The 20,722-nt window shown below is 59.0% G+C and overlaps 1 protein-coding gene across 2 annotated transcripts in view; it reads right to left on the bottom strand.

The window, feature by feature from the left end:
• Positions 1-2,005: 2,005 nt before the first annotated feature.
• Positions 2,006-20,722, bottom strand: part of SHANK3 (SH3 and multiple ankyrin repeat domains 3) — a 51,266-nt gene continuing 32,549 nt past the window's right edge. For both annotated transcript variants that reach the window (XM_027592746.2, XM_027592747.2), the window contains 4 exons: positions 20,369-20,499; positions 19,671-19,755; positions 13,101-15,354; positions 2,006-4,516 (listed from right to left, as the gene is read on the bottom strand). In XM_027592746.2, coding sequence (XP_027448547.2) covers positions 3,919-4,516; positions 13,101-15,354; positions 19,671-19,755; positions 20,369-20,499 — 3,068 coding nt within the window. In that variant the 3' untranslated portion in view covers positions 2,006-3,918. The remainder of the gene's footprint in view (positions 4,517-13,100; positions 15,355-19,670; positions 19,756-20,368; positions 20,500-20,722) is intronic.

A 20,722-nucleotide genomic window follows, 5' to 3' on the forward strand; every position in this document is an offset into this window, starting at 1 on the left:
GTGACTTCTACACTCTGTTCCAAAGCACAAGGGGAGAGGTAGGAAAGTACCAGACAGTTAGGACTCTGGGCCCAGAAGATGCGGTCCCAATGGCTACTGGGGGCTTGACTCAGGCCAACGTGAAGCTCCCAGCGCAGGGAGCAGGATGAGGGGTTCCCCATCCCCACCCCCCCTCCACCTCACCTCCCTCCCTGCCCTCCTCCATTCCCACTCCCGTAGCCCCACCTGCTTACCCCCAGCCTGCTTCCTGCTCCTCACTTCCGAACCCCTACCCTGCCCACCTGACCAGTTCTACTCCCACACCACCTTCCCTCACCCTGATCCCTAAGCCTCTTCAGCGAGGCCCTCTTCAGAGGAGACACCTCGTCCATCCATCCCCGGTTGTCCACAGGAGCTCGGGCAGGGGCCGCTGGGGTGAGGGTTAGGGTTAGGGCTACAGCCTCTACCCCAGGCTCTAGAAAGAGTGTTGGAGAGTTGCTTAGAGGCCCCAAAAGGACATCCTTAGGCCATGAGGGGACCTCAGCCCTCAGTGAGAATGTCTTTGCCCCAAAGTGCTTGGGGCTTCAGCTCCCCCAGCCCTGAACCTACGATTCCCTCTGCCACATCTTCTCTCACAGGTGGTGAAGGTTCTGACTCGTCTTCTGAGGCATGGGGAGACATTCATCTTCTCCCCCAAATCTCTTGGGAGCCAGAGTGGGTGTTGCTGTTTCCATGGAAGGCTTGCTGCCTCTGCCCTTGCTCTTCCTTTCTTCTGTTGAAAAGCTGTACTTACCCCAAGCTCTGACCCAGGCCTAGAGCGACCCAGGGTTCCACGTGCAGCTCAGAGGATACCTGTCCCCCCACCGCCAGCACACGCTCAGGCCCAGAGCAAATCAGGGTCCCGCCTGCACCCCTACACTTAGACAAGCCCCCCGCCAGGTCACTATGTCCTGACTTCCTTCGTGGCCTCTTCTGTTTGATGAACACAGTTGAAAGTGAAAATTAAAAATTTGAAAAAGTTGGAAATCTGAAATTGTGGGGCTTTCCAGACCTGAGCCTCCCAGGGCCTTCACCATTCCCTACCAGGCCACGCAGACCCACACTTGCTCCCTCTAGGCCCCTCTGCCTGCCCCTACCTCTTCTCGGTGAAGACGCTGGAGTCCATCCCTCTCCCACCCACTTTGCTCCCTCTGGGATCCTCACTTTCCGGGTGGCGTCTCCCACTGGCCCCACCCCTGACCCAGCAATAACCCTAGTGAAGGTCCACATCTATCACCATGTCCTATCTGATCCCCACCTTGACCCAGTGCAGCCAGGCTCTGCAGGCACGGGCCCTCCCAACACCTCGCCCTGTGACCGGCGCCTGAAGTGTCTACCGGCGGGTCACTGCCGCCCCAGCCCTCTCTCAGCTCCCGCTGGGCCTCCTGGGCCCACTCTGGGGGAAAATGTCCACCCGCTCACCACACTGTGAATCCGCCTTCCACCCATTGAGGTGCTTCTGCCCTTCCTGTGGGCGGACCAGCCCCCACCAGTGCCACACTAGACGTGCCACACCATTGGCTGGGAGTAGCTGGCTGCTCACATGACTGTCAGCTCAGAGGGCAGAAGGAAAGCCTGAACAAGGGCAGTAGCCACGGGGGCAAGACAGCTGGGACAGACAAGAGAGGGTTCAAAGATGAGCAACAGAATTCAGAAAGAAAGGCACACGGTGGGGGGCGGGGGGTTGGGTGGAGGCAGGGGCCACAGAGGGCAACCGGACTTCTAGCCCAGGACGGCTCCTCAGTGAGCTGATGAGCAGACAGAAAAGCTTCCAGCTCAGGGAGCGCAGGCTGAGGTCCAGCAGCAGTCCGGAAGAGATGCGAGAAGCCTGGCATGTGGACGTGGAGGTCAACAAGGACACCGGGTCAGAGACAAGCATCTGAGAGTCACCAGTTCATGCGGTTGGATACTCGTGGCAAGTCTGAGGTTTGTCCAAGGGACAGCAGTTTGTGCTCCTACGAATTCTTCAAACAGGCAACTGAGAAAGTTTCATTTCTTATAAATTTATTACATAATAATATTATAATAATTATTATCAATAATAATAATATAAGAAACATAGATCTCTGTGGGGTGTATCACAACATCAGGGTCAGGAGGCCTCAGGACTGGAGCAGGGGTGAAATCCCCTGGATGGAACTCCATACAAAAGGAGGGGTGAAGCAGAACTGACCCTGTAAAGTTAAAAACCCAAATTGAACGGAACCAAAAACCCACAGGTGAGTGTGAGACCGAGTGTGTACGTGGCAGTCTGTTACAGTGACTGCTGCTGTGTGTGTGACCTGGTCTGTTGGTGAAGGGGTTACTGCGTGTGACTCTGCCCAGGGAATGGGGCCGGTGGGCCAGGGCGGGGCAGGCGGGCACAGACCGGCGTGCCAGGCCCCTGGGCTGTGAAAACTTCAGTTTTCTGTTTTTTTTTTTTTTTATTAAAAAAAGCTAGAAATATAAACAGAAACTTGTGAGTGACGTGGATGGAGCTTAGTCCAGACTCCAAACCCTAGGTTTAAAAACGTCCCAGGGCCCCCCACCCCACAGGTCATTGCTGAGTGTGAGGAGTCACAGTAAGGGGGGCTGGGGTGTCCTCTGGGGTGTCTCCCCAGGGCTTGCGGTGGCCTGACTCTAGGGGTCCTCTATGATCCCCCCAGAAGCCCAAGGTTGGGGGGGGAGGGCACTGCCTCCAAGGGCCCTTGGGAGCCTGTCCAAGCAGCAGAGCTTCACCAAGGAGGCCTGCCCAGGCTAGAGGAGGCTCTGGAAGGACAGGCTGGGCAAACAGCAGGTCCTAGGGTGCCTCTGACTTTCTTTGGAAGTGGAGATGGGGTGCTTTCATAGGCACATACCCATACATGCACCCTGTGCACACTGCTGAAACCCCCACACTATTCCAGAGTGGCCCCTAGGGACCACGCTCCAATCAGGCACACACAGGGTTCCGATGCACTCAGCCGCACCCAGAGTTTCACACACTCGCACATGTGCGCACACACAGGGCAGGAACAGGAGACTTTGGGGTCTGAGGCAGGGAGGCTTCTCTGCTGTGGTTGCCCAACAGTGTGGGGAGGAGGCTAGACCCCTCCTGGGAAGGGGCCCTGTGAGGGACTTGGCCGGGGGGGCGGACGCCAGGGCTCTGCCCCTCCCCAGGGCAATGGTCTCCCAGGCCACCTGACCTTGCTAGTGCCCAGCAGGACTCGCTGCCTGCCGCCCCTCCTCCACGCAGCACCTGAAGGGTCGGTGGGGCACACTACAGCTCAGCGAGGGGAGAGGGCCGAGCCGGGGCCCCAGGGCGGGCTACTAGGACCCTGGCCAACCCCAGACCAGCTGGAGCGTCCCCCGCCCCATGTGGGGTGGCAGTGGCAGTGAGGGGCCAGAGATGGAAGACTGGGCAGCAGCAGCGGAACCAGTGGGGGGCTGTAGGGGAGTGGAAGGGAAGCTATTAAGGACAGAGATATTTGTTCCTTTTCTCGTTCCAAATATAGAGTGGATTAAAATATGCAAAACAGGGGGGCTCCTAGGCCCCCAACCGAGAACCCCAAGTCTCCCCCCTCCCCCCGAGTCACCAAGGTGTGTCCTGACCTCGCATGCTGGACTAGTTCCCCCCCTCTGAGAGAGTAGCCACCAGGAGCTGTGCGGGAGATGGTCAGGCCGGAGCACCCCACCCCCAACCCTCTCCCGCTCCAGCCTCCCTGGCCCTCGCCCTTCCTGACCGTGTGCTGGGTGGGACTCGCCGGCCGGGGAGGGCACTAAGCAATGTACAGGGCAAGTCTCCGAGCAACAGCAAACAGGACGATTCATGCAACATTCCTGGCCCGGGCGCCGTTGTGGGGGGCGGGCCGAGCCCGCGGCCCGGGGGTGGGGGTGGGGAGCCCTGCCGGCAGGGCGCGGCTGGGGCGTGGGGAGGGGGCGTCAGCTGCCGTCCAGCTGCCTGAGCGCGCGCTCGATGTTCATGCGGTGGCCCACGCGCGTGACGCCCAGCTCCACGAAGTCGTCCTTGGTGAGCGCCGGCAGGTGCGCGCCCTCGATTTCGTGGTCCTCGAAGCGGTCGCGGTGCTCGCCCAAGTGGATGCTCTCCAGCCAGTCGCCCACGTCGAACTTGCTCCAGAGCTGCAGCGGCTTTTGTTGGAAGGGCCGGCGCGGGCCGGGGGCCCCGGGGCCGGGGCCGGGGCCAGGCGCTGGCGAGGGCAGCGGCGACGGCGAGGGCGAGCGGCTGCGTGCGCTCACGCTGCGCACCACAAAGCGCACCTCCTTCGGCTCGTGCGGGATGGAGAGGCTGGACGACTTGAGGATGGTGGGAGGCGTGAGGCCGAAGGGCCGCCCCGCGCCCCCCGCGCCCGCCCCCAGCCCCTCCACCCGCTCCAACGACGCGGGCTTCACTGGGCTCGGGGCGCGCCGCGCCACGGGGTAGCGGCCGCCGGGCCGCACCGGGTAGGAGGCCCCGCTGCCCGGGCCCCCGGGGCTGCGCTGCGCTGAGATGGAGCTCAGCTCACCGAGGCTGCTGAAGAGCCTGCGGAGGGAGAGGGGGTCAAGGCCAGGTGAGGGGCGCCAGGAGACGCGGGGACAGGCGGAGGGGAGCGGGGCCGGTGACCAGCAGGACGCTGGGGGCGGAGCTTGGGGCTGGAGGGTGGGTGGGCGCCAGGAGACGCGGGGACAGGCGGAGGGGAGCGGGGCCGGTGGCCAGCAGGACGCTGGGGGCGGAGCTTGGGGCTGGAGGGTGGGTGGGCGCCAGGAGACGCGGGGACAGGCGGAGGGGAGCGCGGCCGAGGGCCGGGAGGACGCTGGGGGCGGAGCTTGGGGCTGGGTAGCCGTAGGGCCACCGGAAGAAAGACGGGTGGGCTCCGAGGATTACGGCGGCCATTTTGTTTGGCCCCCAGGGTCAGAGCCAGGGCCCTGCTGGGGGAGAAAGTAAAACCAGTGGCCCTCTTCGCTCCATGGGCCCTCCAAGAGCAGCCCACCAGAGGAAACGCAGCCTTTCACGGCAAAGGGAAGACTGCCCCATCCCTGACAGCCTCCGACACTGGCTCTGGGCACTGCCCCATCCACCCATGCCCTGGAGGGTGAGACTCTGGCACTGCCCCTCACCACTCCCACACACAGCTCTGCTCTCCTGAGGAAACCCAGAGAAACCTGGGCGGGCTTCAGGGATGGCTGAGTGGTGGTAAAGGCTGGTGGTTGCACAGACTGACCAAGCCCATGAGTCAGACGGACACCAGGCCGCATTCATGCCCACGCAGAGCAGCTGCATGCGCAGGACAGGTGTGAGGCAGCGCACGTCCATGACACCCGGCCCCCCTGCGCAGGACAGCACACTACAGCCGCAGGAGCGCCCACACGTGCCACAGACATGCAGCGGAGCGGCAGGAAGGACAGGGGACTGCTCGTGACAGACGCAGCAGCACGTGTGTGCAGACACACACACACACACACACACACACACACAGATGGTGCCTCACTACCCAACATCACCTGACAGGACCCCAGACCTGCAGCCCCTCTCCAGCATGGCCACAGTGGGGGGCCGACCTGGGAGGACCTCCAGAGAAAACCCTCTCCCTCATCCCACCTCCCCTCCTTTCCGTTCTTATCCCCAGTTGAGCCCAGGGGAAGCCTCAGGGGGCTGTCAGTGGGACAGAAGCCCCACGAAGCCAAGCAGAGCAGAGAGCAGGGTGGCCGTGAGAGGCATGGGATGGGCATGCTCACTTACACAGCCGGCGCTCGGGACCACCGCGCAGCTAGACAGAACAGCCACATGCAGATGGGCGGGAGAGAGCAATGAGAGAGAGTGTTAGCAGCCCAGGCCCACGCGGCAGGCACATGGCCCATAGTCACAACTACAGTAGGGCAGCCAGGTACAGGTCTCCCTGGCCAGACACCCACTGGGGGAGGAGCTCAGGTGCGATGGAAGGGAGCCAACCTGGAGCCGCTGGGGAAGGGGAATTGCAGGCCAGACTTGGGTAGATCTGGGTGGACTCCTGGTCTGCTTGTGTGACCTATTTTCTAGTTTGTGATGGGCAGATCAGAGTGGTGCCCATCCACTGGCTTTACTTGGAACGCTGTGAGGCAAGTGCTCAGCAGACACTTGGCACTTGGTGACACTTCGTGCCCCTTACACTCTCTGCGGCCTGCCCGGCCTCTCTCCAGCTGCCATCCAACCTCCCTCTCCCTGCCCCTGCCTAAGCTGGGCTAAGGACCCTCCTCTGGGTTCCCCCATCCACCTCTGTGCTGTCCTGGCTGGTGCCAGTCCCATACGGCACAGGGCACCTTCAGCATCCTTCCTCCCCTAAGTGTAGGTTTTGTCTTTTCCTCTCCCACCTGTGCAAGGTCAGCCTCTCCCTGGAGATCCAGCTCGGTCTGTCTCTCCCACTCAACCTCGGTTCCAATTTCCAACTCCCCTCACCTTCCACTGGCTTCTCTCCTCAGCCTCCGTCCCTGCTGCCCCCTCCCAATCACTCAGACCCACAGCAGAGCCTCTTGAAGAGACCAGACCAGGCCTCCCCCCCACCCAACCCCCAATGGAGAGGAGCTCCTAAGGACACCTGGGGCGGGCTCAGAGAACAGGCACCAACCAGAAGAAACCCCCCTGCTCCCACCACACCTGTCCTCCCTGGCACCACCTGGGCTTTGGGGCAAAGTAGGGCAGCAGTGAAGGGGGAGGGGGAGGGTACCCAAGGGAATGTTGCAGGGGGGTGGTGGGTGCCCAGGTGGTGGTGATTATAGGGAGAGGGGGGCAGTGCTGGGTAAGATGCTGAGGGAATGGTGCCCAGATAGCCCCACCAAGGCCCTCACACAGTGACCTCAGCCTAAGGCCCTGCATCTCAGGAGGGAATCCTGCCTAGCCCTGCCCCAAGGGCCAAGTTTCAGGGGAACCGTGTGGGTGTGCCTGGAGCCTCGGGTGTGACAGAAGCATATTGAAAAGTTGGCAGGACCACAGCCAAGCTGTGAAGGCAGAGAGAACAGGGTGGGTGCTGGGTAGTGCAATGGAGAGGCTTGGCCTGAGCCCAGAGCAGGGTCTGGGTTCCAGGAGGCCTTTCTGGCCAGTGCTGGAGCCTTCCTGCCTGACAGAGGGGTGAGCTGGCTCTAGCAGCACCCAGGAAGACCTCCTGAGGAAAGGTGCTGGGTGCAAGGAGATGAGCACCTGCCAGAGAAATATGGCTGATGCCTGGAGGTGCCTTGAGTGAGGCACTGAAGTGCCATGTTCCACTAGGCTGGGAGTGGGGAGAGAGAGCCAGTCCTAAGGGTGCCCAGGCATGCTGGACACGGCAGGAGGCCTAGAAGAAGAGCCTAAGGAAGTCTGTGCACTCCCAAGACCCGGACACAGCACGGTGTGGCCGAGAGGTCCCCATGGCCCAGGTGCCTGCCCCTCCCCTTCCTTTTGGGGAAAAGGGAACTGCTCACATCGTCCCCTGGGCAGGAATCCCAGCAGCATCCATGGCCAAGTTTCCACGCCCTTCTGCACACCCATCACTGTCCATTGCTGCTGTCAGCTGTCTGACCACCTCCCCAGCCAGGCCCCAGCCATGGCATGGCCACATCACAGCACCCGCCAGCCTCCAGAGGGCTTCTGGGCTACCCACCCTCTAACAAACGGTACCTCACCAGGCACCCCTGAATGCCGTCGGCAACCTCCTCCAGATGGCTCAGCAAGGCTCCATGGCCCCGGACGTCTCTTCCACCAACGTCTGAATGTGGTACTGTCTCGCTGCCTCGTGACTCTTCAGCCACTGAGGTCTGGCCTTGACCCCCCCACACACACACACACACACGCACACACACATGCACGCATGCATGCACGCACCTGCAGTTAAGTTACCAAGGCAGTAGCAGGACCCCTTGCTGACTTTCCTCTACCCCTTCCTTCCCAGATGGGTTTTGTGGGTTCTCCTTTTGGTTCCCACTTTCTCCTGGGCCGTGTGGTCTACTCCCACCCTTGGCTACGGCTGATGGGTGCAAAAATGCTACATGTGAGGCCCAGCTAATCTCATCTGCGCTCCAGACCTCTATGAGGACCGCCAAACATGCTCTCCCTTCCCCCAGTACTCCCCACACCAGGGACCTGGGAGCCACCATCAGCTCCTCCTCCTTTTCACCTGGAGGTCTCCTAGCATTAACCAAGGTCCTCACCCTCATCCCCCCAGCCACCTCAGGATCCAGTCATTACACGGTCTCACTCAGGACCTCTCACCTCATTTCCTAACTGCCCTCCTTGACTCCTAGTACTTAGCACAAAGCCAGGAACACAACTTACACTGAAAAAAAAATCATCAAACAAAAATAATTTGACGTGTCTCCCAGGCCTGACTGCTTTTTGGCCCATTGGTGCCAACAGACGAGAAAAAGCCCAAGCTCTGGTCCTGGCCTTTGTCTCAGGCCTCCTGCCACTGCACTCATGCAGGGCAGGTCTGGGCCTGGGGGCGTTTGCACTCTGGGAGTCCCATTCAGGGAGAGAATGCTCAACAGCAGCACAAAACTAGATACAACTTGTAAGCTTCGAAGCGCACTCTCTGGTCGTGGCATCTCCAGCCTTTTGCCTTCTCACTGCCCATATCCACTCACAGCTCTAACCCCAGCACACTCCAGATGTCCCTAGATCCCCTCATCTGTGAGCTCTTCCTGCTCTCCCAGCAGAGGTCAGGGCTCCTGAAGCATGTGACCGAGTTTCATGGGACCTGTGAGGACAAAGCATATCCCGGCCCCAGTGCCCCTGCACTGGCCGTCACACAACAGGTGTCAGCCCAGGTCCCAGAAGCAGCCCAGCTGGTCTCGAAACACCTACAGTCACACAGGGTTGTATCCAGATCCCTGCCAAACATGTTAGCCGAACAGGGCCCACAAAAGGTCACCAGAGCAGGGTTTCTACCCCCATCGTAGGAGAGCGTGTCTTCTGCAAGACACTAATCAGTGATCTACCGAAGGAGCTGTCTGAGACCTGACAGGTGTGAGGCCATCAGAGGGGAAAGAAGTGTGCAGGACAGATAGCCCTTCACTTTGTATTTCCAAAGCTATGTCTCCATGAGCCTTTTTCAGTGAAACCTGGTGTGCGGGTCAGACAGATGTAAAACCGGGAGCCACAGCGGAACTCAGTGTCCCCATGGCGCTCAGAGCCACCATGGACTTCAGACCACATGCAGGATTCCAATCCACCTGTGGAGCGTGGAAGACAAATGGACTTGGGTGGTACACATGTGGGCCTCAAAGACCATGGTGGGGCTCTGAGAAGACAGATGTTCTGTCTATAACCAGGGCTAGACCCAAAACTGGAAGCGTAGAACAGGTGGATAGTCTGGGATCAATGTTCCAAAAAGCCAGAGGTCCTGGACCTTCCACCCAGAAAGAAGCCCCAGTACAGAAGAGCCAATCATTTCAAGGTCCTGAGCTTCAAAGCTGTGGCACACAGTGCAGCTTCAGTTGCCCGAGAAGAGCTTAGGCTGCAGAGTGTCTTGGGGCCACAGGGCATCAGGGCTGTCAGTGGGGAAGTGAGCAGAAAGGGGTGTTTCCTCTCCTGTGATGTCCATCAGGTGAAGAGAGGGACAGGCCTGGAGGCGAAATCAAGGGAACCCAGGGACCAGGCGGCCAAGGCTATTATTCTGGGGCCTCTGCCAGGAATGGTCCTGGGGAGGAGGCAGCCCCACCCCAATGTCAGGACTTCCCACACTTGGAACATTCCTCTAAGAGGCGGTATCACTAGCAGTTCATCACAAAATGAGAGGTGAGCGCTGAGTTCTAGCCACAGCGAGCTACAGAACAAGAGCTGCCCAGCAGCCTGCGCAGGCACCACGGCCCCTGCCAGCTACATGGAGGGCCAACTCCATGTGGACACAGCCCCCTGCCTGGAGCCAGAAGTCAAGGGTGGGCAGTGGGGCCCACTCCAGGGGGCCATGGTTTCACTCAGGTCTGAGGACAGGAGGGGGAGCACAGAGGGAGAAAGGAAGTATGAATGGGAGCAGAAAGGAGTGCAGAGGGAAGGGGAAATGGGAAGGCAGGGCAGAGGGATGGCTCAGTGAGGCTGGACTGATCAGGTAGCACTGTGAGGACTCACGGATGAGTGACTTCAGAATACACATGCTATTTGTGATACACATGACTGATAAACACAGGTGTCATCTAACGAATGAACAGGTGTGCATTTCTAGGAGAGGGGATTACTGCACAGAAACCCAGTGTCTGTCACCAGAAGGGCTTTAACAACAGAGGCTCCGGCTCAGAGTGAACAGAGACTGGGGCTGGGGCCGGACAGACACCACCACTTGCTGCAACAGAACCTTAGTTTTATTGTCCGGAAAATGGAGATTATACTACTGTCCATCTAACAGAATGGCTGTAGAGGTGAAATAATACGACCTGATGTTTTCTAGTGCAATATCTGGCATTCTTTTTTTAAAAAAAATTATTTATTTGAGAGAGAGAGAGAGTCGGGGAAGGGGCAGAGGGAGAATCTCCAGCAGACTCCCCACTGAACACAGCGTCCGACACGGGGCTCGATCCCACAACCCCGAGATCATGGCCTGAGCTGAAGTCAAGAGTTGGATGCCCAAATAACTGAGCCACCCAGGCACCCCTGGTATCTGGCACTCTTATTTCCCACAAAGGGCCTGGCTGAGTGCACACATAGTGAGAACCCACCATGCTGTAGGCCTGAACGCAGTGCTTCAAGGTGATGCTGTGTGTCACCCTCATCATCTCACACGGGAAGGACTGATGTTCACAGAAGGGGCTGGTCCAAGACTACAGAGCCCAGATGGAGCTAGCTGAGAGTTGAAATCCAGGGTCCTCTGACCCCAAGCTGATGCCCGGGGAATTAAACAAGCTGCTGAAGTTGGGAAGGGCCAGGTCACAGGGGACATGTGTTTTAGGTCATCTGGCATCTGGAATCCTGGTAATAGTACCTGATTCTCCTCTGGAGAACCACCCTCCCTCACTCTCAGCACCTGTTTGCTAGGTGGGGTGACCCTGTGCCCTGGCTCCTAGGAGAGAGATGACTCAGGCCTGACCAATGGCAGCCTTACATCTCCCTGACCCCAGTGATTCACTCAGAGGAAAGCAGGGGACCCACATGAAGCCAGTCAGAGGCTGGAGTTTTGCAAGGACTACTGAGTGAAAGAGGCTCATTTTCCAGGGGACCCACGGAACAGACGGGATATAAAGTTTGCTACTGCGGGTCCCGCCCTTCCCCATCCCACACCCAGAAAAGAAAACAAACACAGTGTCCTGGTGCAACCCAGAGCCATGGAACAAGGGACCCTTTCCCTGACAGAGGAGAAATGCTGAGGACGCCCAGCTGCCTCGTGGGAGCCAGCAGAGCAAATGACACGACCCGGGCTCACCTGAGCCTGATCATGGGGTTCAGCAACCAGTAAATCTGAATCATGCGTCTGTCCTTCGGTGGTATTTGTCTTAAGCCACCTCCCTAGATTTCAAATCACAAAAGACAGTGCTTGCATTTAGCTTAGTTCTTTCATCTGTTCAGCAAATGTTTATTGAGGGCCTGCACTGTACCAGGCACTGTGCTGCCCACTTTAAATGGCTTTAATGTTCATTGGGACCAAGGGACACAGAGGAATGGAGGGCCTGGGAAGGGAGGAGAAGCAGAGATGAAGATGCGGGCTGGTTGAGGGTGGGTCAGGGAACCCCCACCCTCAAGGGGCCAGGTCCTGCAGAGGCCTAGGATCCGGGCTGCTCATCCCAAATAGACACCCCTGGCCATACCTATGCCTACTTCTCAGGGCACTTTCAACATTGCCTTGCTGGACAGAGGGCTTTCACATTCAGCTGGGAGTTGGAAGAGGCAAAAAGGGGAGAGGGCCCCAGAGCAAGTCCCTGAGATGACAGAAGCTGAAGGACAACATTCCTGGGCTACTTAGGAGAGGCACCATGAGCTTCCCAAGCCCCAACTTATCTTCCGAATCCTTAACTGGAAGAAGGTAAATCAGACAAGGCTTTGTGAGTAAGACCTGAACCCTTCACTGCTTTGTGAACTGTGCCTTCCAATGCCGACAGGAAAGGGCCCACTAGGCTAGTCTTCAGGGAGCAAGAAGGAGGAGCCAGGCGGTGGCACCCCACACATTCCCCCACAAAGCCAGAACAGTGAGGAGGGCCTAAGAGGCACAGAAGGCGAAGGCAGCTTGAAGAGGGCGGACAAGGGCCGGCCAGGGGATGACCAGCTCTGCCTCAGACCAGCACCATGGGCAGGAACCAGTTCTCCCATGTATCCATGGAGGCCACAGGCCCGAGGGGGATCCCCTTCAGGAGCAGAGCCTTGGGAATGGGGTCCTCGAGGAAATATCCAAGGGATCAGCCCAGGGGCTCTGGCAGCTCTACCAGAACAGCACCCCAGCCCCTTGCTCAGCCCCTACCCTGCTCAATTCCCCACGCTGGTAGGAGGTGGGAAGAGAAGACAGATGGACAGGGAAGGTATGGAGAAAGCGAGAGGGCAGATGGAGGGTGCAGAGGTGGTGTGACTTCCACCAAAGAATGGCTTCTAAATGCACTTTGAAAGTCATACACTGGAATCTGTGTTTAAGGGACACTGAGGCAGAGCTGAGAGACAGAAAACAGGAAGTTGGTGGTGGGCCCCCAAAGGAAAAGGAGTCTCTGTACTCTAAGCCTCAAAAGGAAGCAAGGCAGGAGGAAGCTATAGGAATGGTGGCACCAGCCATATCGCCACAGGGGGGTGGGGGTGGTGGCAACTCCAGAATGGACCACAGAACAACCCTTAATAGTAGAGGCAGCCTTGCTCAGGAGCAAAAGAGTGAGAGCCCACATGAACCCAAGGCAGGGAGTCTCCAGGAGGGTTGGGGAGGTGCTCATGCCCTGCCTGGGTATCTCATGGGTGCCCAGCTCCCATTCCCAGCACCAACAGGGATGGAGAGAACAGCAGCCCTGATATTTCAGATCCCTGAAAGAGACTTCTGTCTCAGACAGACAGCAAGGGCAAATAAAGGACAGAAGTGGACAGGGAGGGATGCCATGGACAGGTAAGGGATGGGATAGAATGGACTGTGGAGGAAGAACAGAGGAAACTGTGGATGCACAAGAGGAAGAACACATGGGGCCATGGACATGGGACAGGACCCTCCCCACACTGCCCTGCTCACCGAGCTGCCGCGATGGGCGACTTCTTGGCAGGGTCCAGCAGACCGCCCAGGCCACCAACCGGCTCTTCCCCCAAGGAGCGTGTGTCTTTGTTCAGCTGCTGCAGGCGGGAGCTGAGCTCACTGATCACAGTTGGTTTGTCATCTTCGGGCCCAGGGAGCCCCCGGCTCTCCACGGGGTCCCCCCACAGCTTGGACCTTCTCTGGAAGAGGTAGCGAGGGCGAGCAGGTCCAGCAGCGGAGGCCAACCCAGCAGAGGCGGCATGGTGCTGCTGGGCCATGAGCTCACTGTCCGAGGACTGCTTCAGCAGCGGGTCCCTGAAGGTCACCGGCCCCTTCCCCAGCGGGGACTTGAGCTTGGGCTTGGGAGGCACTGGTGGCTTCTCGAGTAGAAAAGTGTGTCCGTCGGCGAAGGAGGTGTGGGTGTCAGTGAGTTCCCCGCTCTCCGAGCTCAGGGTGGACATGCTGGACACCGTGGAAATAGTGCTCGTGGTCTCCAGGTGGGGGTCGCTAGAGCTGCGTGTGTCAGCCTCCTCCACCCCCGAGTCAGCCGCAGACTCGGGAGCAGGGGGTGGCTCGCTGCTCGGCTTCCCTGAGGCCGGGCCTGGCACCGTGGTGGGCGAGGGACCTGGGCCAGGAAGTGGGGTGGCCAGCAGGACCCCGTTGGCAAACTCTTCAGGAGGTGGCACCAGCCCAATGCGGGCCAGCTCCTCCCTGGTCTCCTCATCACTGGAGGACAGCTGGGCAGGCGGCAAGTTCACAGCAAATACCAGCTCTGGCTCCTCCTCCGAGCTGCCCTGGCCTGGCCCAGAGTCTGTTGGCGGGGTGCTGCCAGGGGGCTGGGCCCGGGGACTGGCCAGGGGCTCCGCCACCACTGCGGACTGTGTGGGGGCCGGGGCCAGCTCTGGGGTGCCCGGACGCTCCTCTTCAGCCCCCAGACCGCTGGGCTCCTGCCCATTGCTGGTGGCGTGCACGACGATGAGGCCAGCTGGGCGCTGCAGGGATGTGTCCAAGACACTGAGGATCATGGACTTCTTGTCCTCTGGCGACTTACGCTCCTCCCGGGGTGCTTTCTCCGGCTCCCTGCGAGCAGGCACAGGAACCCAGGCTGGGCTCCTTGGGGAGAAGGCTGGGGAGGCCAGGGGCCCTCGCTCAGAGTCGCGGGCCTGTACATCCACAAACAGAGGCCCAGGGCGGTCAGCGTCAGGGCTGTGCACTGGTGTAGGGGACCGGGAGGGCGCCTGGGAGGCCAGAGCCCGTTCACGGGCAGCCAGGGCGAGGGCCAGGGGGGAGCTGGGGTCCAGGGGTTTGCCGGTGAGCGGGTGGATGAAGGTGGAGCCTGAAGGCCCAAGGCTTGGGCCGCTGACCAATGGCTTCAGAGCAGAGACGGGGGAGGGCAGGAGCAGGTCACGGCCGGTGGTGGGGCCGGTCCCCAGAAGGCGCTCATCGATGGAGCGGGAGGGCTGCAGGGAGGGCAGGTCCGCACTAGGAGGGCTGCCCTCGATGGCTCCCACTGAGAGGAACACGGTGGAGCGGCGCCGCTCCTCCAGCCGCCGGTCCTTGCCTGGACCTGGGCCACCAAACGTGAGGCCAGGGCTGTCCGCAGGGCCGTAGTCGAGACCACTTGGCCGAGGTCCACGGTGCGTCGGGGAGGGCTCGCGGGCGAAGCTGCCGCCGACAGGGCCAGGGCTGCCCACAGCCAGGGCCGCACGCTCCTGAGCATCTTCCACCTGCAGCTGCTTCACCAGCGGGCTCTTGCGGCGCTGAGGCTTGGAAGGTGCGAAGATGCTGGCACTGAAGGCGCCCAGGTTGGCGTAGGGACTGTCGGGACCCGGCGGCCGCGGCCGACGCTTGGGACGCTCTGGTGGGGTGGCTGCAGGAGGGGGCCGGGGGACGTCGCCCACCTCTGGCGCAGAATCCTGCAGGATGATCATGGAACGCGCACGCTTCTGCCGCTCGGGGTAGGGCAGCGGACCCAGGGGCGAGCCAGAATCATACAGGCCTGCAGCCCCAGCGCCCAGGCGCGCTTCCAGGCCGGGTTTGAAGCTGGAGCGCACTGTGTCATAGGCGCGGCCTGGAGGGGGCGGCGGCGAGAAGGCGGGGGGCGGCCCGGAGTCAAAGTAGTAGGGAGCAGGTGGGGGTGGCGGCGCGGTCTGCGGCGGGGGCGGGATGCCACGGCCCTCGCGCACCGAATCTTGCATCGATGTGCTCCTCGGGAAGCGTCCCTCCAGCAGGGACGCCAGCTTTTCATCCTCCCCTGTGGATAGAGGGGATCCAGTGAGACCAGTCCCTTGCGGACTCCAGCACCCGCCCTCTGCAGAGGGCAGCCATGGTCCCAGACGCAAGGGTTGCGAAGACAAACCCTTAGAAATTGGCGGAAAGCGCCAACCAGACTGGGAAGACGGGGTCAGGGAGGGCGTGGAGGCTGGGGTTGGAGAGCAAAAGAGGAGGTGAGGAGCCCAGGGCACAGAATCTGAGCAAGGCCCCCAGCCTGGGCTCCTCTCTGGACACCCAGGCTCTCCACCCCAAGCCCGGTGCTGGGTTGGGAGGGCTCTTGGGAAGACTTGGGGAAAGGTATTAGTTCAGATACAAGGTAGAGGAGCGCTCCACCAACGGACTGAGAAAGGACCCAAACTCTGACAGGTATACCGGGTCGGGGCCAAGACCTGCCCAAACCCCACCACACTGAGAGGGCCCAAAGAAGGATCCCCAGTCATGAAGACAGAACTGCCAAGAAGAGGTAGGTGGCTGGTGCAGGGCTTCCATCCAAGACTGAGCAAGGCCACGTCACAACAGTGGAACAAGCAGGTGTTGCTGGGAGCTCCCTGGTGGCAACCAGAGATGGGAGGAAGGGAGCAGGAGTGACACAGTGACTATAGTCAAAGGGGCAGCAGGACTGTGGCCACTCGAGCCATGCATCTGGCACAAAGAGAGCTGGTGCCCAGGTGAGAAGGTGCTCTGTGAAAAGATAAGCCCTAAGATGCTCCATCCCAGAGACCCAAATGGACTGACTGGGAGACCCTGCCCAGTCACTGTTGTAACCTTAGTGGCTGAATTTCAGTAAGACTGGGTGAAAAGGAAGGAAGAAGAATTAAAATCGAATTTTAGACTAAGCACCTGATGCATGTTTCAGTTTTACTCCCTATTGGCTGTGTGACCCCAGGCCAGGCCCTGAGCCCCTCTGAAACTCAATTCCCTTATGGGCAACATAGTCTTAAAACGATACCCATTCTGCCTGCCTCAGTGTGCAAGAGGTAGGGTCTGTGCAAGAGTGGGGCTGGAATGCTCAGGGCCCTCATTGTCCTGCTGCCTGGCTAGAACCTGGCAAGACCTCCCAAGTGTCCTTGTGGACACCGTATGGACACCTGTGCTATAGGTGTGTTCAGTTAGGCTGCAAGTGTTAGACAGCCCAATCTGAGGAGAGTGGATGAATGGCCCTTCCATGTTGACACGCACAGGTCTCTGGTGGACTGCCTTGGGAATCTACACCTGGCTTCACTCTGTGCTTGGTCACATTTTTATGACCTCACTAAAGTGTAGATTGCCTGTTCCCAGCCACCCCCTCCTTTAGCCACCAAGGTGGTCAGCTCAGGCCTCCCACACTGCACTGTTTACATCTTGTCCTGCATGACAGCTCTTGTACCCCGGGCACAGCAAAGGTGGGCTTTCATGGGAAGACTGAGGCTTGAACTCTAGCATTAGCAGTTACTGTCTGATGTTCCTGAACCTCTTGGCATGTCAGTTTCCTAATCTCAGGAGAAATGGTGGCCCCTGTTGGGGGGCTGCCAGAGCTGGAGCCATTTAAACCCTACAGCACAGGGCTGAGCACCTAGAAGCATCCCAGTGAGGAGGCTGAGATCATTCATCACCATCATTTCTAGGTCTGCTTCCACCCCCACCACTGGACACAGAAATTTGTGCCGAGTTCATTCTGGGTTTCCTCCCCACTGCATTTACTGTGTATCACATAAACACCTGCCGAGCACCCATAAGCCCAAATGTGAGGCAGAAGAGAACTCCATGGGAAAAGCTTGCGCTCCCAGAAGATGCAGATTTGGCATGCCAGATTCTAACTTAGGGTAAAGACAAGTCACTTGTCTGGGATGAAATGGGGAATCTGTTCTGTTACCAGCCAAGGTGGGGTGGGGCCTTCTGCCCAACAAATAGTAGCAAGCATTTCTCAAACATCTACTGTGAGCCAGCTTCAAGATGCAGAACCTGTCTACTAACAATATCAGCAGGTGTTGCCTGTCCTCAGCTTGTGAGTACAGCCCACTGGGTCAGCATCAGAGTAGCCTTGAAGGCAGGCACTAGATAGTCCTCAAGTTATGGATCAGGACCCTGAGGTTTCAAGGACTGAATCATGTGCCCAGGGCCACAAGGGGTGAGAACCCTGGGAATCCGACACCTCAGCCAACATGTTGGTGATGAGCAGCAGGCCAGGGCAAGGGAACTGAAGATGAACGAACCCCTCTCACTCACTCATGGACTGAGCATAGGAGGGTCCAGGAGGAATCTCCACCAAGAGGCTTACATCCTGCAGGGCAGGCACTGAGATTTGGACCTGTGGTGGTCAGTCCTGGCACTGGGCTAGGCTGAGGGACAGGCCATCTGGACAGAGTAAGGGCAGGTGCAGAATAGCAAATTCTGGTACACCCAGGTAAGAGGGAAACGGAGACAAATGTCCCCAGATGAAGTAGGAAAGATCTGAGGCCGGTCCACAGGAACCCAAGGCAATGAAGAGCCCACTAGGGATCAACCGGAGGGATGTAGGGTAATATCTGCTCTGCAGATATCAGGCCAGGCCTGGGCAGTTGGCTGGCCTGATGTCTTACCAGAAGACAGGTAAGGCAGCTGTGTGACTTTGGGCAAGTCATTTTACCTCTTTACCTGTTTCCTCATCTGTAATACAGAGGTACTAATAATATCACCTCAACAGGGTTACTAAAACCTTAAGTGAACCAGTGTGCATAAAACACAGTATTCTAGAAAGTGCTAAGTAAGTGTTTACTCTGATGATGAACAGACGATGGGTGTGGTGGGGTGTACACGGGTAGATGGATGGACAAGTGGACAGGTGAGTGATGGGTGGGTGGGCAGGTGAGGGGGGACTAGATGCCTAGAGAGATGAGCAGTGGGTGGGGCCTGTGAGATGACCCAGTCAAGAGAGATGGCTAAGTGTGGGGTATGACAGCAGCGGTGGGGCATGATGATGTCCCAAGGAGACAGGTGCAGAAGGCAAAGAGACTAAGGACACAGCCTTTAGAAGTACCCATGTTTGGGGCGCCTGGGTGGCTCAGTTGGTTAAGCAACTGCCTTCGGCTCAGGTCATGATCCTGGAGTCCCGGGATCGAGTCCCACATCGGGCTCCCTGCTCAGCGGGGAGTCTGCTTCTCCCTCCAACCCTCGCCCCTCTCATGCTCTATCTCATTCTCTCTCTCAAATAAATAAATAAAATCTTTAAAAAAAGAAGAAGTAACCACGTTTGGTGTGGTACGTGTGTTTTGGGGGGGGGGGGCATTAAAGACAGAACAGGTACAGCCTGAGAACTGAGGGAAGAACCCAAGAAATGTTGTCCTAAAGCCCTGGGGAGTTGAGTGTCATGAGGGAGGGAACAGAAAAATCAAATGCTAGTTGAGGTTAGAGAAGGACTGGTCATGTGTTCACTGGAAGGAATACCCTGGAAACCACTGGTGACCCTGGTGGGAGCAATTTGTTTTAGATATGGACGGAGCTAGCCTGCCCCAGGCTGAGGAGCAGGTTGGGGACAGGAGACAACAAGTAGAGGTGGCTTCTGGAGAAAACTGGCTGTGAAGGAGAAGAGAGATACAGAGCAATACCTGGGGCGAGGGGCAGGCAGGTTCAAGGGAAGGATAAGTCTAGGGTCAGAAACTTGACATTTATTCACTCTACAGATGGAGCAGCCAGGATAAGAGACCACCCAGGGACAGGGATGCTGGCGTCTATGGAAGGTACAGGACGGTGGTACCACTGGACAATAGGAGTGGAAGAAAGGGCGCACACCAGACGGGGAGCGGTGGATGGGGGTGCGCACACCGGACGGGGAGCGGTGGATGGGGGTGCGCACACCGGACGGGGAGCGTGGTGGATGGGGGTGCGCACATCGGATGGGGAGCGGTGGATGGGGGTGCGCACACCGGACGGGGAGCGTGGTGGATGGGGGGTGGTGGATGGGGGGTGCACACACCAGACGGGGAGCATGGTGGATGGGGGTGCACACACCAGACGGGCAGCATGGTGGATGGGGGTGCGCACACTGGACGGGGAGCGGTGGATGGGGGGGTTGCACTATGGATAGGGAGCAATGGTTGGAGTAAAGAAGCCTCAAGGGTCTCTTTTAGGCACAGTGTCTCTGGACTGGGGGAAGGAGCGACCCCACATATGTCCACAAACAAGGAGAATCCTGGGCTGTGACCTGGGAGAGGCAGTTCTCAGAGGGAAACTGGAAACCCCAGCTGAAGGGCTGGGAGACACAGGGTCCTCCAGCCCCACATCCACCCCAGCCCCAGCCCCATTCCTTCCAGCCCCGTGCAGCCCCCAACCCAGCCATACCTACAGACTTGGTCCGTGGAATCCCCTTCCGCAGGGAGCCGGGCAGCTTCTCTGGGCCTGGGAGGCCCTGGCGCTCAAACAAAGACTGTGGGAGTTGGGGGGTTATACGGAGGTTCTGGGACACTGGGGCTCCCAGTTCTCCATCCAGCCCCAGCCATCCTCCTAAGCCTGAGATCAAACACCCCATGCACTAATTCCAATGGTGCTGGCACTGATAGGGCCTGACCCAGGATTCAGACCCAAGCCCTGAGGTCTCCAGGTAGCAGGGGCACAGCCAGTGGGGGCCTGGGCATAGAGTACTGGATAGGGTTGATATGGATGAGGCTTGGGGAGTAGCCCAGAAGATGCCAAGTGAGAGGAATGGCAGGGGGACAGAGACTAAGTTGTACCCTCCACAGGGCAGGGGTGCTCTAGGTGGTCCTGGGTGTGACTATGCAGGAGGTACTGAAACCCACAGCCAGAGGAGTGAACACTCAGCATTATGTTCAGCTGTGGCCATTCTGGGGCTAAGATTTCCCCACGTGTGAGAGGAGAAGCCATGGGGTCCTTCACCACCACCCCTGGAGAGTAGGGCTCAAATGATGGACTTCCACCCCAGAAAAATGCACACACACCCAGCAGGGGACGTGGAACTCTGACCCCCCATGCTCCCCCTGCCTCCCCACTCCCCGTGCCCCCCAGCTGTTGGGATGACTTACACTGATCTCAGCAGGGGTGATCCTCCGACTTGTGGGCCGCTGTTTGACCGTGGCGGCTCTTGAGTCAGCATCTGCGATGTCTGGCCTCAGTGTAGGCTCCGCGGCGGCTGCCAGGATCTCATCCAGTTTCTCTGCACAGCCAAGGGAGGCACCATCTCAGCCACCTGGACCCTAACCTGCTCCAACCCCGTGCAGCCCCACTGCTGAGTCCTCCCCGCAAGGCTGGTCCACCTGGTACTGCTGATGGAGCCACTGGACCCCACCCACCCCATGTCCCTTCCTCCAGACCCGAGACTGGGGAGACTGGAAGCCAAGCAACATGCATCCCATCTGAGTCCTATGGCCTCTCTGTCC

The sequence above is a fragment of the Zalophus californianus genome, chromosome 9, assembly GCF_009762305.2.
Source record: "Zalophus californianus isolate mZalCal1 chromosome 9, mZalCal1.pri.v2, whole genome shotgun sequence".
In the NCBI taxonomy this organism is placed as follows: Eukaryota; Metazoa; Chordata; class Mammalia; order Carnivora; family Otariidae; genus Zalophus; species Zalophus californianus.